This window comes from Nerophis lumbriciformis, linkage group LG18, assembly GCF_033978685.3.
Source record: "Nerophis lumbriciformis linkage group LG18, RoL_Nlum_v2.1, whole genome shotgun sequence".
Lineage (NCBI taxonomy): Eukaryota > Metazoa > Chordata > Actinopteri > Syngnathiformes > Syngnathidae > Nerophis > Nerophis lumbriciformis.
The window spans coordinates 119747-139085 of record NC_084565.2 but is presented as its reverse complement, the minus strand read 5'-3'; the positions used below and the strand labels follow the sequence as shown (position 1 = coordinate 139085).

General features: G+C 36.8%; 1 protein-coding gene across 6 annotated transcripts in view; it reads right to left on the bottom strand.

Moving 5' to 3' along the window:
* The window catches only part of evi5b (ecotropic viral integration site 5b), an 86403-nt gene that overhangs the window by 9518 nt on the left and 57546 nt on the right, over positions 1-19339 (bottom strand). For 5 of the 6 annotated variants that reach the window (XM_061977428.1, XM_061977427.1, XM_061977426.1 and 2 more), the window contains 6 exons: positions 18389-18538; positions 17435-17566; positions 16393-16533; positions 16170-16328; positions 12744-12890; positions 12589-12684 (listed from right to left, as the gene is read on the bottom strand). In XM_061977428.1, coding sequence (XP_061833412.1) covers positions 12589-12684; positions 12744-12890; positions 16170-16328; positions 16393-16533; positions 17435-17566; positions 18389-18538 — 825 coding nt within the window. The remainder of the gene's footprint in view (positions 1-12588; positions 12685-12743; positions 12891-16169; positions 16329-16392; positions 16534-17434; positions 17567-18388; positions 18539-19339) is intronic. The other variant, XM_061977431.1, reaches the window with a different exon arrangement.

Sequence of the window (19339 nt, the reverse complement as noted above, 5' to 3'; positions counted from 1 at the left end):
ACAACATGTCTTGTAAAAAGTCCACTAAGCTGATATTACAACATGTCTTGTAAAAAGTCCACTAAGTTGATATCACAACATGTCTTGTAAAAAGTCCACTGAGTTGATATCACAACATGTCTTGTAAAAAGTCCACTAAGTTGATATCACAACATGTCTTGTAAAAAGTCCACTAAGTTGATATTACAACATGTCTTGTAAAAAGTCCACTAAGCTGATATCACAACATGTCTTGTAAAAAGTCCACTAAGTTGATATCACAACATGTCTTGTAAAAAGTCCACTAAGTTGATATTACAACATGTCTTGTAAAAAGTCCACTAAGCTGATATTACAACATGTCTTGTAAAAAGTCCACTAAGTTGATATTACAACATGTCTTGTAAAAAGTCCACTAAGTTGATATTACAACATGTCTTGTAAAAAGTCCACTAAGTTGATATTACAACATGTCTTGTAAAAAGTCCACTTAGTTGATATTACAACATGTCTTGTAAAAAGTCCACTAAGTTGATATTACAACATGTCTTGTAAAAAGTCCACTAAGCTGATATTACAACATGTCTTGTAAAAAGTCCACTAAGTTGATATCACAACATGTCTTGTAAAAAGTCCACTAAGTTGATATCACAAAATGTCTTGTAAAAGTCCACTAAGCTGATATTACAACATGTCTTGTAAAAAGTCCACTAAGCTGATATTACAACATGTCTTGTAAAAAGTCCACTAAGTTGATATTACAACATGTCTTGTAAAAAGTCCACTTAGTCGATATTACAACATGTCTTGTAAAAAGTCCACTAAGCTGATATTACAACATGTCTTGTAAAAAGTCCACTAAGTTGATATCACAACATGTCTTGTAAAAAGTCCACTAAGTTGATATCACAAAATGTCTTGTAAAAGTCCACTAAGCTGATATTACAACATGTCTTGTAAAAAGTCCACTAAGCTGATATTACAACATGTCTTGTAAAAAGTCCACTAAGTTGATATCACAACATGTCTTGTAAAAAGTCCACTAAGTTGATATCACAACATGTCTTGTAAAAAGTCCACTAAGTTGATATTACAACATGTCTTGTAAAAAGTCCACTAAGTCGATATTACAACATGTCTTGTAAAAAGTCCACTAAGCTGATATTACAACATGTCTTGTAAAAAGTCCACTAAGTTGATATTACAACATGTCTTGTAAAAAGTCCACTAAGTTGATATTACAACATGTCTTGTAAAAAGTCCACTAAGTTGATATTACAACATGTCTTGTAAAAAGTCCACTAAGCTGATATTACAACATGTCTTGTAAAAAGTCCACTAAGTTGATATCACAACATGTCTTGTAAAAAGTCCACTAAGTTGATATCACAACATGTCTTGTAAAAAGTCCACTAAGTTGATATTACAACATGTCTTGTAAAAAGTCCACTAAGCTGATATTACAACATGTCTTGTAAAAAGTCCACTAAGTTGATATCACAACATGTCTTGTAAAAAGTCCACTGAGTTGATATCACAACATGTCTTGTAAAAAGTCCACTAAGTTGATATCACAACATGTCTTGTAAAAAGTCCACTAAGTTGATATTACAACATGTCTTGTAAAAAGTCCACTAAGTTGATATCACAACATGTCTTGAGTGGTCCATCCTCTGCATCAAGTTGACACTTCTAAAGCCAAAGCGGTCTTCATAGTTGGACTTGTGACATTTCACTTGTGCCAATAGTCTGATATCAGACAAAAAACAAGTATCCTATGATATGGACTTGCATGTCAAATGTGCAATATAATCATGTCAAATGTGCGATATAATCTGTGATAGATGCTGTAGATCCAGTGTCCAAAGTGGGACCCAAAGCACCTTTTACAAACAAATTAAACTTTTTTTTTTTTTATAATCAGAAAACCCCCCAAAATAAACATGTTTATTTTATCAGAAAACAAACAAAATAAACATGTTTATTTTATCAGAGAACAAACAAAGTAAACATGTTAATTTCATCAGAAAACAAACAAAATAAACCTGTTTATTTTATCAGAGAACAAACAAAATAAACATGTTTATTTTATCAGAGAACAAACAAAGTAAACATGTTAATTTCATCAGAAAACAAACAAAATAAACCTGTTTATTTTATCAGAGAACAAACAAAATAAACATGTTTATTTTATCAGAGAACAAACAAAGTAAACATGTTAATTTCATCAGAAAACAAACAAAATAAACCTGTTTATTTTATCAGAGAACAAACAAAATAAACATGTTTATTTGATCAGAAAACAAACAAAATAAACATGTTCATTTTGTCTGAAAACCCAAAAAATGAAGGAAAAATGGAACAGACCAATGTACCCAAAAAGGGAAGCTGTAATATGATATAAGATATGTTAAGATTGACACCAACAATACTGTATTTTACAAACTATAGGACACTACTTTTTTCATACACTTCGAACACCGCGGCTTACAAAACGGTGCGGCTAAATTATGCATTTTTCTTCGCTAACAGTCATATTTGTCTTGTATTCAACACATAGTTGTCATAAAACCCAGACTTAGACTTAAGCTAAGTTTCCAGGACACCTTTTCACAAAACAAAAGCAATACTTCTAAAACAAGGGTGCCTAAACTTTTTGATTTAAAGGCTGCATAAATAACTAGTATAGTATACATGTCATAGTATAAGTCACATAAATAACTAGTACAGTATATATGTCATAGTATAAGTCACATAAATAACTACTATAGTATATAGGTCATAGTATAAGTCACATAAATAACTAGTATAGTATATAGGTCGTAGTATAAGTAACATAAATAACTAGCATAGTATATATGTCATAGTATAAGTCACATAAATAACTACTACAGTATATAGGTCATAGTGTAAGTCACATAAACAACTAGTACAGTATATAGGTTGTAGTATAAGTCACATAAATAACTAGTATAGTATACAGGTCGTAGTATAAGTCACATAAATAACTATTATACTATATAGGTCGTACTATAATTCACATAAATAACTAGTATAGTATATAGGTCATATTATTAGTCACATAAATAAATAGTATAGTATATAGATAATAGTATAAGTCACATAAATAACTAGTAAAGTATATAGGTCGTAGTATAAGTCACATAAATAACTATTATACTATATAGGTCGTACTATAAGTCACATAAATAACTAGTATAGTATATAGGTCATATTATTAGTCACATAAATAAATAGTATAGTATATAGGTCGTAATATAAGTCACATAAATAACTACTATAGTATATAGGTCGTAGTATAAGTAACATAAATAACTAGTATAGTATAAATGTCATAGTATGAGTCACATAAATAACTACTATAGTATATAGGTCACAGTATAAGTCACATAAATAACTAGTATAGTATATAGGTCGTAGTACAAGTCACATAAATAACTAGTATAGTATATAGGTTGTAGTATAAGTCACATAAATAACTCGTATAGTATAAAGGTCATAATATAATACACATAAATAACTAGTATAGTATATAAATCATAGTTTAAGTCACATACATAACTAGTATAGTATATAGGTCATAGTATAAGTCACATAAATAACTAGTACAGTATATAGGTCGTAGTATACAGTAAGTCACATAAATAACTAGTATAGTATATAGGTCGTAGTATAAGTCACATAAATAACTAGTAATTATATAGGTCATAGTATAAGTCACATAAATAACTAGTACAGTATATAGATGATAGTATAAGTCACATAAATAACTAGTATAGTATATAAGTCATCGTATAAGTCACATAAATAACTAGTACAGTATATAGGTCATAGTATAAGTCACATAAATAACTAGTACAGTATATAGGTCGTAGTATAAGTCACATGAATAACTAGTATAGTATATAGGTCATAGTATAAGTCGAATAAATAACTAGTATAGCATATAGGTCATAGTATAAGTCACATAAATAACTAGTATAGTATATAAGTCATAGTATAAGTCGAATAAATAACTAGTATAGCATATAGGTCATAGTATAAGTCACATAAATAACTAGGATAGTATATAGGTCATAGTATAAGTCACAAAAATAACTTGTATAGTATATAGGTCATAGTATAAGTCATATAAATAACTAGTATAGTACAAACCCCGTTTCCATATGAGTTGGGAAATTGTGTTAGATGTAAATATAAACAGAATACAATGATTTGCAAATCCTTTTCAAGCCATATTCAGTTGAATATGCTACAAAGACAACATATTTGATGTTCAAACTCATAAACTTTATTTTTTTTTTGCAAATAATAATTAACTTAGAATTTCATGGCTGCAACACGTGACAAAGTAGTTGGGAAAGGGCATGTTCACCACTGTGTTACATGGCCTTTCCTTTTAACAACACTCAGTAAAGGTTTGGGAACTGACATTTTTGAAGCTTCTCAGGTGGAATTCTTTCCCATTCTTGCTTGATGTACAGCTTAAGTTGTTCAACAGTCCGGGGGTCTCCCTTCTGCTATTTTAGGCTTCATAATGCGCCACACATTTTCAATGTCTGGACTACAGGCAGGCCAGTCTAGTACCCGCACTCTTTTACTATGAAGCCACGTTGATGTAACACGTGGCTTGGCATTGTCTTGCTGAAATAAGCAGGGGCGTCCATGGTAACGTTGCTTGGATGGAAACATATGTTGTTCCAAAAGCTGTATGTACCTTTCAGCATTAATGGTGCCTTCACAGATGTGTAAGTTACCCATGTCTTGGCCACTAATACACCCCCATACCATCACACATGCTGCCTTTTACACTTTGCACCTATAACAATCCGGATGGTTCTTTTCCTCTTTGGTCCGGAGGACACGACGTCCACAGTTTCCAAAAACAATTTGAAATGTGGACTCGTCAGAACACAGAACACTTTTCCACTTTGTATCAGTCCATCTTAGATGAGCTCAGGCCCAGCAAAGCTGACAGCGTTTCTGGGTGTTGTTGATAAACGGTTTTCGCCTTGCATAGGAGAGTTTTAACTTGCACTTACAGATGTAGCGACCAACTGTAGTTACTGACAGTGGGTTTCTGAAGTGTTCCTGAGCCCATGTGGTGATATCCTTTACACACTGATGTCACTTGTTGATGCAGTACAGCCTGAGGGATCGAAGGTCACGGGCTTAGCTGCTTACGTGCAGTGATTTCTCCAGATTCTCTGAACCCTTTGATGATATTACGGAGCGTAGATGGTGAAATCCCTAAATTCCTTGCAATAGCTGCTTGAGAAAGGTTTTTCTTAAACTGTTCAACAATTTGCTCACGCATTTGTTGACAAAGTGGTGACCCTCACCCCATCCTTGTTTGTGAATGACTGAGCATTTCATGGAATCTACTTTTATACCCAATCATGGCACCCACCTGTTCCCAATTAGCCTGTTCACCTGTGGGATGTTCCAAATAAGTGTTTGATGAGCATTCCTCAACTTTATCAGTATTTATTGCCACCTTTCCCAACTTCTTTGTCACGTGTTGCTGGCATCAAATTCTAAAGTGAATGATTATTTGCAAAAAAAAAAAATGTTTATGAGATTGAACATCAAATATGTTGTCTTTGTAGCATATTCAACTGAATATGGCTTGAAAAGGATTTGCAAATCATTGTATTCCGTTTATATTTACATCTAACACAATTTCCCAACTCATATGGAAACGGGGTATAAAGGTCATAGTATAAGTCACATAAATAACTAGTATAGTATATAGGTCATAGTATAAGTCACATAAATAACTAGTATAGTATATAGGTCATAGTATAAGTCACATAAATAACTAGTACAGTATATAGGTCATAGTATAAGTCACATACATAACTAGTATAGTACTTTATACTAATATCATGTCAACAGAAGAAAGTACTTTATACTGATATCATCAGAAGTGATTTTGTCAACACTTCATCTTTCATGGCAGCGACCACAAGCAATCACAACATGCAGAGATAACACACACACACACACACACACACACACACACACACACACACACACACACACACACACACACACACACACGCACACACACACACACACACACACACGCCGCTGTGAGGCGGCGGCTGTTATGTTTCACACCTACAAATAGTCTTGGGATGTGCTTCTCACCTTTTTTGTGGGCGCTTATTTCCTACTTCACAGCTGAGCTACTTCAAGTCCATGGTCACATCACTTCTAAGAACCAAAGGTTGACTACTTGGCCGAAAGCCTCTTTTCAACTTCAAGTCCATGGTCACATCACTTCTAAGAACCAAAGGTTGACTACTTGGCCGAAAGACTCTTTTCAACTTCAAGTCCATGGTCACATCACTTCTAAGAACCAAAGGTTGACTAGTTGACCCAAAGACTCTTTTCAACTTCAAGTCCATGGTCACATCACTTCTAAGAACCAAAGGTTGACTACTTGGCCGAAAGACTCTTTTCAACTTCAAGTCCATGGTCACATCACTTCTAAGAACCAAAGGTTGACTAGTTGACCCAAAGACTCTTTTCAACTTCAAGTCCATGGTCACATCACTTCTAAGAACCAAAGGTTGACTACTTGGCCGAAAGACTCTTTTCAACTTCAAGTCCATGGTCACATCACTTCTAAGAACCAAAGGTTGACTAGTTGACCCAAAGACTCTTTTCAACTTCAAGTCCATGGTCACATCACTTCTAAGAACCAAAGGTTGACTAGTTGGCCCAAAGACTCTTTTCAACTTCAAGTCCATGGTCACATCACTTCTAAGAACCAAAGGTTGACTAGTTGACCCAAAGACTCTTTTCAACTTCAAGTCCATGGTCACATCACTTCTAAGAACCAAAGGTTGACTAGTTGACCCAAAGACTCTTTTCAACTTCAAGTCCATGGTCACATCACTTCTAAGAACCAAAGGTTGACTAGTTGGCCCAAAGCCTCTTTTCAACTTCAAGTCCATGGTCACATCACTTCTAAGAACCAAAGGTTGACTAGTTGGCCCAAAGACTCTTTTCAACTTCAAGTCCATGGTCACATCACTTTTAAGAACCAAAGGTTGACTAGTTGGCCCAAAGCCTCTTTTCAACTTCAAGTCCATGGTCACATCACTTCTAAGAACCAAAGGTTGACTAGTTGGCCCAAAGACTCTTTTCAACTTCAAGTCCATGGTCACATCACTTCTAAGAACCAAAGGTTGACTAGTTGGCCCAAAGCCTCTTTTCAACTTCAAGTCCATGGTCACATCACTTCTAAGAACCAAAGGTTGACTACTTGGCCGAAAGACTCTTTTCAACTTCAAGTCCATGGTCACATCACTTCTAAGAACCAAAGGTTGACTAGTTGGCCCAAAGCCTCTTTTCAACTTCAAGTCCATGGTCACATCACTTCTAAGAACCAAAGGTTGACTAGTTGGCCGAAAGCCTCTTTTCAACTTCAAGTCCATGGTCACATCACTTCTAAGAACCAAAGGTTGACTAGTTGGCCCAAAGACTCTTTTCAACTTCAAGTCCATGGTCACATCACTTTTAAGAACCAAAGGTTGACTAGTTGGCCCAAAGCCTCTTTTCAACTTCAAGTCCATGGTCACATCACTTCTAAGAACCAAAGGTTGACTACTTGGCCGAAAGCCTCTTTTCAACTTCAAGTCCATGGTCACATCACTTCTAAGAACCAAAGGTTGACTAGTTGGCCCAAAGACTCTTTTCAACTTCAAGTCCATGGTCACATCACTTTTAAGAACCAAAGGTTGACTAGTTGGCCCAAAGACTCTTTTCAACTTCAAGTCCATGGTCACATCACTTCTAAGAACCAAAGGTTGACTAGTTGGCCCAAAGCCTCTTTTCAACTTCAAGTCCATGGTCACATCACTTCTAAGAACCAACGGTTGACTAGTTGGCCCAAAGCCTCTTTTCAACTTCAAGTCCATGGTCACATCACTTCTAAGAACCAAAGGTTGACTAGTTGGCCCAAAGCCTCTTTTCAACTTCAAGTCCATGGTCACATCACTTCTAAGAACCAAAGGTTGACTAGTTGGCCCAAAGACTCTTTTCAACTTCAAGTCCATGGTCACATCACTTCTAAGAACCAAAGGTTGACTAGTTGGCCCAAAGACTCTTTTCAACTTCAAGTCCATGGTCACATCACTTCTAAGAACCAAAGGTTGACTAGTTGGCCCAAAGACTCTTTTCAACTTCAAGTCCATGGTCACATCACTTCTAAGAACCACCTCAGCGTTTGTTAGCGTCCTCTTTAGACACATTACTACATGCCAGTTTCTCACTTTCTATTTATTCTCAACCTTCTGGAATGGACTTATACTGTCTTTAACTTGAAGTGGAGGGGTAATTGTTTCTTTGGAGACCCCAAAATAATTTATGAAGTTCAGACCATGATGCAGTAAGTTGAAAGATGCGGACACTTTTGCTACTGAATCATTTCTTATGCTGTCATTTCTAGTCTATAAGCCACCAAGGTGAAGTGATGAAATATTAGTAGGTAATGTGATGAAATTTTAGTAGGTGAAGTGATGAAACATTAGTAGATGAAGTGATGAAATATTAGTAGGTGATGTGATGAAATATTAGTAGGTGAAGTGATGAAATCTTAGTAGGTGAAGTGATGAAATCTTAGTAGGTGAAGTGATGAAATATTAGTAGGTGAAGTGATGAAATAATAGTAGGTGAAGTGATGAAATAATAGTAGGTGAAGTGATGAAATATTAGTAGGCGATGTGATGAAATAATAGTAGGTGAAGTGATGAAATATTAGTAGGCGATGTGATGAAATATTAGTAGGTGAAGTGATGAAATAATAGTAGGTGAAGTGATGAAATATTAGTAGGTGAAGTGATGAAACATTAGTAGGTGAAGTGATGGAATATTAGTAGGTGAAGTGATGAAATATTAGTAGGTGAAGTGATGAAATCTTAGTAGGTGAAGTGATGAAATAATAGTAGGTGAAGTGATGAAATAATAGTAGGTGAAGTGATGAAATATTAGTAGGCGATGTGATGAAATAATAGTAGGTGAAGTGATGAAATATTAGTAGGCGATGTGATGAAATATTAGTAGGTGAAGTGATGAAATAATAGTAGGTGAAGTGATGAAATATTAGTAGGTGAAGTGATGAAACATTAGTAGGTGAAGTGATGGAATATTAGTAGGCGATGTGATGAAATATTAGTAGGTGAAGTGATGAAATAATAGTAGGTGAAGTGATGAAATATTAGTAGGTGAAGTGATGAAACATTAGTAGGTGAAGTGATGGAATATTAGTAGGTGAAGTGATGAAATATTAGTAGGTGAAGTGATGAAATCTTAGTAGGTGAAGTGATGAAATCTTAGTAGGTGAAGTGATGAAATATTAGTAGGTGAAGTGATGAAATATTAGTAGGTGATGTGATGAAATATTAGTAGGTGATGTGATGAAATATTAGTAGATGAAGTGATGAAATAATAGTAGGTGAAGTGATGAAATAATAGTAGGTGAAGTGATGAAATATTAGTAGGCGATGTGATGAAATATTAGTAGGTGAAGTGATGAAATAATAGTAGGTGAAGTGATGAAATCTTAGTAGGTGAAGTGATGAAATAGTAGGTGAAGTGATGAAATTGTAGTAGGTGAAGTGATGGAATAGTAGGTGAAGTGATAAAATCTTAGTAGGTGAAGTGATGAAATAGTAGGTGAAGTGATGAAATATTAGTAGGTGAAGTGATAAAATAGTAGGTGAAGTGATGAAATATTAGTAGGTGAAGTGATGGAATATTAGTAGGCGAAGTGATGAAATATTAGTAGGTGAAGTGATGAAATCTTAGTAGGTGAAGTGATGAAATATTAGTAGGTGAAGTGATGAAATATTAGTAGGCGATGTGATGAAATATTAGTAGGTGAAGTGATGAAATAATAGTAGGTGAAGTGATGAAATCTTAGTAGGTGAAGTGATGAAATAGTAGGTGAAGTGATGAAATTGTAGTAGGTGAAGTGATGGAATAGTAGGTGAAGTGATAAAATCTTAGTAGGTGAAGTGATGAAATAGTAGGTGAAGTGATGAAATATTAGTAGGTGAAGTGATAAAATAGTAGGTGAAGTGATGAAATATTAGTAGGTGAAGTGATGGAATATTAGTAGGCGAAGTGATGAAATATTAGTAGGTGAAGTGATGAAATCTTAGTAGGTGAAGTGATGAAATCTTAGTAGGTGAAGTGATGAAATATTAGTAGGTGAAGTGATGAAATATTAGTAGGCGATGTGATGAAATATTAGTAGGTGAAGTGATGAAATAATAGTAGGTGAAGTGATGAAATCTTAGTAGGTGAAGTGATGAAATAGTAGGTGAAGTGATGAAATTGTAGTAGGTGAAGTGATGGAATAGTAGGTGAAGTGATAAAATCTTAGTAGGTGAAGTGATGAAATAGTAGGTGAAGTGATGAAATATTAGTAGGTGAAGTGATAAAATAGTAGGTGAAGTGATGAAATATTAGTAGGTGAAGTGATGGAATATTAGTAGGTGAAGTGATGAAATAATAGTAGGTGAAGTGATGAAATCTTAGTAGGTGAAGTGATGAAATAGTAGGTGAAGTGATGAAATTGTAGTAGGTGAAGTGATGGAATAGTAGGTGAAGTGATAAAATCTTAGTAGGTGAAGTGATGAAATAGTAGGTGAAGTGATGAAATATTAGTAGGTGAAGTGATAAAATAGTAGGTGAAGTGATGAAATATTAGTAGGTGAAGTGATGAAATATTAGTAGGTGAAGTGATGAAATCTTAGTAGGTGAAGTGATGAAATCTTAGTAGGTGAAGTGATGAAATATTAGTAGGTGAAGTGATGAAATATTAGTAGGCGAAGTGATGAAATATTAGTAGGTGAAGTGATGAAATCTTAGTAGGTGAAGTGATGAAATCTTAGTAGGTGAAGTGATGAAATATTAGTAGGTGAAGTGATGAAATATTAGTAGGTGAAGTGATGAAATATTAGTAGGTGAAGTGATGAAATATTAGTAGATGAAGTGATGAAATAATAGTAGGTGAAGTGATGAAATAATAGTAGGTGAAGTGATGAAATATTAGTAGGCGATGTGATGAAATATTAGTAGATGAAGTGATGAAATAATAGTAGGTGAAGTGATGAAATAATAGTAGGTGAAGTGATGAAATATTAGTAGGCGATGTGATGAAATATTAGTAGGTGAAGTGATGAAATATTAGTAGGTGAAGTGATGAAATAATAGTAGGTGAAGTGATGAAATCTTAGTAGGTGAAGTGATGAAATAGTAGGTGAAGTGATGAAATTGTAGTAGGTGAAGTGATGGAATAGTAGGTGAAGTGATAAAATCTTAGTAGGTGAAGTGATGAAATAGTAGGTGAAGTGATGAAATATTAGTAGGTGAAGTGATAAAATAGTAGGTGAAGTGATGAAATATTAGTAGGTGAAGTGATGGAATATTAGTAGGTGAAGTGATGAAATATTAGTAGGTGAAGTGATGAAATCTTAGTAGGTGAAGTGATGAAATCTTAGTAGGTGAAGTGATGAAATATTAGTAGGTGAAGTGATGAAATATTAGTAGGTGAAGTGATGAAATATTAGTAGGTGAAGTGATGAAATATTAGTAGGTGATGTGATGAAATATTAGTAGGTGATGTGATGAAATATTAGTAGGTGATGTGATGAAATATTAGTAGGTGAAGTGATGAAATAATAGTAGGTGAAGTGATGAAATAATAGTAGGTGAAGTGATGAAATATTAGTAGGCGATGTGATGAAATAATAGTAGGTGAAGTGATGAAATAGTAGGTGAAGTGATGAAATATTAGTAGGTGAAGTGATGAAATATTAGTAGGTGAAGTGATGAAATATTAGTAGGTGATGTGATGAAATATTAGTAGGCGATGTGATGAAATATTAGTAGGTGAAGTGATGAAATAATAGTAGGTGAAGTGATGAAATCTTAGTCGGTGAAGTGATGAAATAGTAAGTGAAGTGATGAAATTGTAGTAGGTGAAGTGATGAAATAGTAGGTGAAGTGATGAAATCTTAGTAGGTGAAGTGATGAAATATTAGTAGGTGAAGTGATGAAATATTAGTAGGTGAAGTGATGAAATATTAGTAGGTGATGTGATGAAATATTAGTAGGTGATGTGATGAAATATTAGTAGATGAAGTGATGAAATAATAGTAGGTGAAGTGATGAAATAATAGTAGGTGAAGTGATGAAATATTAGTAGGCGATGTGATGAAATATTAGTAGGTGAAGTGATGAAATAATAGTAGGTGAAGTGATGAAATCTTAGTAGGTGAAGTGATGAAATAGTAGGTGAAGTGATGAAATTGTAGTAGGTGAAGTGATGGAATAGTAAGTGAAGTGATGAAATCTTAGTAGGTGAAGTGATGAAATAGTAGGTGAAGTGATGAAATATTAGTAGGTGAAGTGATAAAATAGTAGGTGAAGTGATGAAATCTTAGTAGGTGAAGTGATGAAATCTTAGTAGGTGAAGTGATGAAATCTTAGTAGGTGAAGTGATGAAATCTTAGTAGGTGAAGTGATGAAATCTTAGTAGGTGAAGTGATGAAATATTATGTTCCAAACCTGGATCTCCAGCTCAGAGATGTGCTGCTGCAGTTCAGCCATGGCGGCCATGTTGTCGGCCTCCCGCAGCCTGACCGCCATCACCTCCTCTTTACTCTGAGGAAGTTGACCTTGGTGAAAGTCTGGATCATTACCCACAATGCCACAGTGGGTACCTTGCAATCCATCTCCGCTTGTCGCCGTTTGATCTCCTGCAGCTGCCCATGGAGGTTCTTGTTCTGCGTGGTCAAGGTCTGCACGCGCTCCTGAAGACTTCGACCCTCTTGCTCCGCCCTCCGCAGGTGGTTGTTGTGGATTTCATTCTGTGGAGGTAAAAACTGCATCAAGTTTGGTGGGACCAGATCATTGGTACTGGACTGATGCTGTGGATGTAAAAACTACATTAAGTTTGGTTGGACCAGATCATTGGTACTGGACTGATGCTGTGGATGTAAAAACTGCATCAAGTTTGGTTGGACCAGATCATTGGTACTGGACTGATTCTGTGGATGTAAAAACTGCATTAAGTTGGGTGAGACCAGATCATTGGTACTGGACTGATTCTGTGGATGTAAAAACTACATTAAGTTGGGTGGGACCAGATCATTGGTACTGGACTGATTCTGTGGATGTAAAAACTGCATTAAGTTGGGTGAGACCAGATCATTGGTACTGGACTGATTCTGTGGATGTAAAAACTACATTAAGTTGGGTGGGACCAGATCATTGGTACTGGACTGATTCTGTGGATGTAAAAACTGCATCAAGTTTGGTGGGACCAGATCATTGGTACTGGACTGATTCTGTGGAAGTAAAAACTACATTAAGTTGGGTGGGACCAGATCATTGGTACTGGACTGATTCTGTGGATGTAAAAACTGCATTAAGTTTGGTGGGACCAGATCATTGGTACTGGACTGATTCTGTGGATGTAAAAACTGCATTAAGTTGGGTGAGACCAGATCATTGGTACTGGACTGATTCTGTGGATGTAAAAACTACATTAAGTTTGGTGGGACCAGATAATTGGTACTGGACTGATTCTGTGGAGGTAAAAACTACATTAAGTTTGGTGGGACCAGATCATTGGTACTGGACTGATTCTGTGGATGTAAAAACTGCATTAAGTTGGGTGGGACCAGATCATTGGTACTGGACTGATTCTGTGGAGGTAAAAACTACATTAAGTTGGGTGGGACCAGATCATTGGTACTGGACTGATTCTGTGGATGTAAAAACTGCATTAAGTTGGGTGGGACCAGATCATTGGTACTGGACTGATTCTGTGGATGTAAAAACTACATTAAGTTTGGTGGGACCAGATCATTGGTACTGGACTGATTCTGTGGATGTAAACACTACATTAAGTTTGGTGGGACCAGATCATTGGTACTGGACTCTTGTAGTCCTGGTTAATATTCATAGTAGTCACCATTCGCAATAGGAACATTTGATCCATAACCTTCTATTTACCTTTTTATAACCAATTATTTACCTTCTATTTAACATGTTGTACCTTCTTTTACCTTTTTATAACCAAGTGTTTCATTTCTTTAACTTGTTTTACTTCATTTGACCTTTTATTTACCTTCTATTTAACTTTTTACCTTCTTTTACCTTTTTATGACCATTTATTTACCTTCTTTAATTTATTTTACTTCATTTTACCTTCTATTTAACTTGTCCCTTCTTTTACCTTTTTAAAACCAATTATTTACCTTCTTTAACTTGTTTTACTTCATTTGACCTTTTATGTACCTTCAATTTAACTTGTTTGATCAATCAATCAATCAATGTTTATTTATATAGCCCTAAATCACAAGTGTCTCACAGGGCTGCACAAGCCACAACGACATCCTCGGTACAGAGGAAAAACTGACAACCCAGTGGGTTGTCGATGTGAATGACTATGAGAAACCTTGGAGAGGACCGCAGATGTGGGTGACCCCCCCCCTACCTTCTTTTACCTTTTTATAACCAATTATTTACCTTCTTTAACTTGTTTTATTTCCTTTTACCTTTTATTTACCTTCTATTTAACTTGTTTTACCTTTTTGTAACCAATTATTTACCTCCTTTAACTTGTTTTACTTCCATTTACATTTTTAAAACCAATTCTTTTCCTTATTTAACTTGTTTTACCTTCTTTCACCGTCTATTTACCTTTTTTAACCAATTATATACCGCCTTTAACTTGTTTTACTTCCTTTAACCTTTTATTACCTTCTATTTAACTTCTTTTACCATCTATTACCTTTTGTTTACCTTTTTAAAACCAATTATTTACTTCTTTTTTTTTTACCTTCTTTTAACTTATATTTGCCTGTTTGACCTTTTATTGTACCTTATTGAACTTGTTTTACATCTACATCATTACATCATTTACCTTTTATTTACCTTCCACTTAACTTGGTTGATCTTTTTTTACTTTTTATTTACCTTCTATTTAACTTGCTATACCCTCTACCTTTTATTTAGCTTATTTACCTTCTATATAATGTCTATTAACTTTTTATTTGCCTTTTATCCAGCTTGTTCTACCCTCAAATTATCGTTATTACCTTATATTTACCTTTTATTTACCATCTATTAACTTTTTGCTTTTTACCTTGCATTTACCATCTATAGACCTTCCATTTGCCTTCATTTACCTTTTATCACCTATTGAACTGGTTTTGCCTTCAATATACCTTCCATTTACCTTCTTTTATTTAGCTTATTTTACCTTGTTTAACCTTCTATTTATCTTTTACTTTCTTTTACCATGTTGTTCCTTCTATTTTACTTGTTTTCTCTTCTACTTACAATTCATTTACATTTTACTTTCATTTACCACATTTGACCTTCTATTCCATTGTTGTAACTTTTTATGTGCTTCACATGTTATACATTTGGATTACTTTTAGCCAATAAATGATTAATTGAAGCAAAATAATGTCAATTGAAGCTTTTTTTCCAGTGGAATGAATGGTTGTATTTCTTCATTACAAGAGGCATTGATGATTGACATTTGCTGATTTGAAGGCAATTTCTAGGACTTAATAATGAATTATTATATGAATAATGACCTAATCATTTCAGGACTTAATAATGAATTATTATATGAATAGTGACCTAATCTGCATGAATGACTTCTTTATTATGCACACAAATATAGTTGCTGAGGGTAGGATCACTTTGAGTCTTCTTTTGATCATCTATTATTTTATTCATTAACATTAAGACTGCATATATTTACACTCTAAAAACAATTAACATTAAGAATCTACAGGAAGTGATTCAGTGCACTGCTCATGTTTACACTGTAAAACTTATTAACATTAAGAATCTAATCAGTGCACTGCTCATGTTTACACTGTAAAACTATTTAACATTAAGAATCTAATCAAACATGATTCAGTGCACTGCTCATGTTTACACTGTAAAACTAATTAACATTAAAAATCTAATCAAACATGATTCAGTGCACTGCTCATGTTTACACTGTAAAACTATTTAACATTAAGAATCTAATCAAACATGATTCAGTGCACTGTAAAAAGAGGTGACTGCTGCCCTCTGGAGGCCACAGAATGCCAGTGCTTTTATTGTGAAGGTCTGACCTGAGTTGCCAGCTCCAACATCCTCTGCCGGTTTTCTCGCAGTTCGGCCTGAGCCTCGGCCTCGCGCAGCCGGACACTCATCAGCTCGTCCTGCAGCTCGCTCAGGGCGTTCTTCTTGGGGCTTTCCCTCCAGCGGCCTGACGTGCGGGCCAGGTGGCGCTGAGGGGGCGGGGCTAGCGTCAATGCCAGGTGTCTTCCAGTGTGCATTGTTGCAGCAACGCACCTGCCAGTGGTCTTCCAGGTCTCGCACTTGCTGCCGCAGCTCCTTGAGGCCGCTGAGGGCCTCGGCCTCCCTCAGCTTGACCGCCATCAGCTCCTCTTGGAGTCGCGCCACGTTGGTGTCGTCCGGCAGCGACGTGTTGCGCTAACAATACAAAATGACTATTGTGACAAGTACACCTCTGCAGGAGTTCAATATATATCAACGTACAATAAAGAATAACTTGATCAACATTGTTTTTGATGCTTAACAAAAAATATTTAAAGTGCACCACTTTGCCATAAATTGCATTCTTATTTAAACCATACACATTTTTTAACCATTTTATACTGAAAAATTAATAATACAAATAAACTAAATAATACATTCAGCAGCTAAATACATAAAACACATTTACCTACAAAACAAAAATTAATAAAATAAATTATGCAAAATTAATAAAAATGGTTTAATTGTTTTTTCATTGAAGAAAGCTGTTTTTATACTTGAGATTCCTTTTTCACTTACAGAAAATAGTTTTTTCCCCATTCTTTGCAAGTAAAAGTTCATTTTACTTGCAAATCATATTTTACCTGCAGGACTTTTTTTTTTTTTTTTTTTACTTGCGTAATGTTTTGACAGAAAAAAAAATAGCTAACATGCGAAACGTTTAATTGAATTTTTTTTTTTTTTTATTACTTGCAAATATTTTTTTTCTTGCAGAAAAAAAGTCTATTTTTTAATTGTGACTCAGTTTTTAAATATTGAAAAAAAAAGTTAGTTTTACTGGCAAATTGTTGGGCGTGAGTAAAACACTTTTGTGTTTGTGGAGTTTTGCCAGTAATTTTAATTTTCCATATTTAACCCAGCGTGGCTCATTTTAATTGGAGCTATTTTTTTTCATGTTTTGTGATTTGTTGCTATGATGTCATCAGTCTGTCAGATATTTGTCCTGCTCCGCTAACAAAAAGCAAAAGCAGATATGAGTAAAAAAGCCAGCTTGTATTTAAATTATCTTTTAGTTGAGTCCTGGTTTAGAGTCAAGTGGATCCTGCTGCTCGCTCACCTTCTCCATGTCCAAAATCTTGTCCTGCATCTCCCTGAGGGCACACTGAGACTCCGCCTCCTTCAGCCTGGCCTGCACCAGCTCTCTCTCCAGCTGCAGGACCGCCTCCTCTGAGCAGCGCGACGCCGCCTTCTGCCAACGACACGCGGGCGCACAAAAGTTTGAATGCCACGTTCGACCGCCTGCGCTTTTGCCCGGCAACCATGTTGCCTCCTGCGCCATGGGTGCTTGTTGTTGTGTCAAACATAAATAATAAAGTCTTCTGACAAAAGAGCATGCAGTGAGCAGACGTGGCTGTGAAAAGTGCCATCCTCCTTTTTTCTGTTCACGCAGTGCCGTTCGTTGCATCCCGCAGGTGGCGCCACCCGTCGATGCCTGCAGGTTGTGCCGCCCGTCCCCTCCCGCAGGTAGCACCGCCCGTCGCATCCCGCAGGTGGTGCCGCCCTTCGCTGCCCGCAGTTGGCGCGCCCGATGCATCCCGCAGGTGGCACAGCGCGTCGCATCCTGCAGGTGGCGCCGTCCGTCACCGCCCGCAGGTGGCGCCACCCGTCACCGCCCGCAAGTGGCGCCGCCCGTCACATCCTCCAGGTGGCACCGCCTGTCGCTGCCCGCAGGTGGCACCGCCCTTAACCGCCCGCAGGTGGCGCCGCCCGTCACCGCCCGTCACCGCCCGCAGGTGGCGCCGCCCGTCACCGCCCGCAGGTGGCACCGCCCGTCGCCACCTGCAGGTGGAGCTGCGCGTCGCCACCCGCAGGTGGAGCTGCGCGTCGCCACCCGCAGGTGGAGCTGCGCGTCGCCACCCGCAGGTGGTGCCACCCGTCGCCGCCCGCAGGTGACGCCACCCGTCACCACCCGCAGGTGGCGCCGCCCATCACGTCCCCCAGGCGGTGCCGCCTGTCGCCCCCCTCAGGTGGCGCCATCGCCCATCGCCGCCCGCCCGGTGGCCGTCCTTACCGCTTGCGGCTGCTGCTGCTGAAGCTGCCCGATGGTTTTCTTGGCCTGCTCCAGCTGAGCGCTGACCTCCTGGCCCAGCTGTTTGACCGTGGCCAACTCCCGCTTGACCAGGTAGTTCTCCTCAGCCTCCTGAGCCCGCGTCACTTGTCCCTTGTGGGACGGAGCGAGCGATAATGCAGGGAGGGTAGGTAGAGTGAGCAGGACAGGAAGAGACAGTCAGAAGAAGGTTGATAACACCGGTGTGGGTTTGCTCCCCTCCTCATTGCAAATATTGACATAACACTGACATTCCTTTGTGCAGGAAAAATGTCACTTTTTGCCGTTACAGTTTTTAAGTTAGTGTAAAATACAATTTCTGACTCCTGTCATCCAGACCCCCACCCCTAAACATTTGTGCTACAGTTATTTGTCTAATGTTATTAACGTGTTATTATTCAGAGCCAGCCTTCTTCAAATCCTAGCAAACGTGTCCCAAATGTTTGTGCTGCCAACAATTTATAGAGTTGTATAGTTAATAACCTCTCCTACCTAGGTATAGTTAATAACTATTATAGTTAATAACCTCTCCTACCTAGGTATAGTTAATAACTATTATAGTTAATAACCTCCCCCAACTAGGTATAGTTAATAACTATTATAGTTAATAACCTCCCCCACCTAAGTATAGCTAATAACTATTATAGTTAATAACCTCCCCCACCTAGGTATAGTTAATAACTATTATAGTTAATAACCTCCCCCACCTAAGTATAGTTAATAACTATTATGGTTAATAACCTCCCCCACCTAGGTATAGTTAATAACTATTATAGTTAATAACCTCCCCCACCTAAGTATAGTTAATAACTATTATGGTTAATAACCTCCCCCACCTAGGTATAGTTAATAACTATTATAGTTAATAACCTCCCCCAACTAGGTATAGTTAATAACTATTATAGTTAATAACCT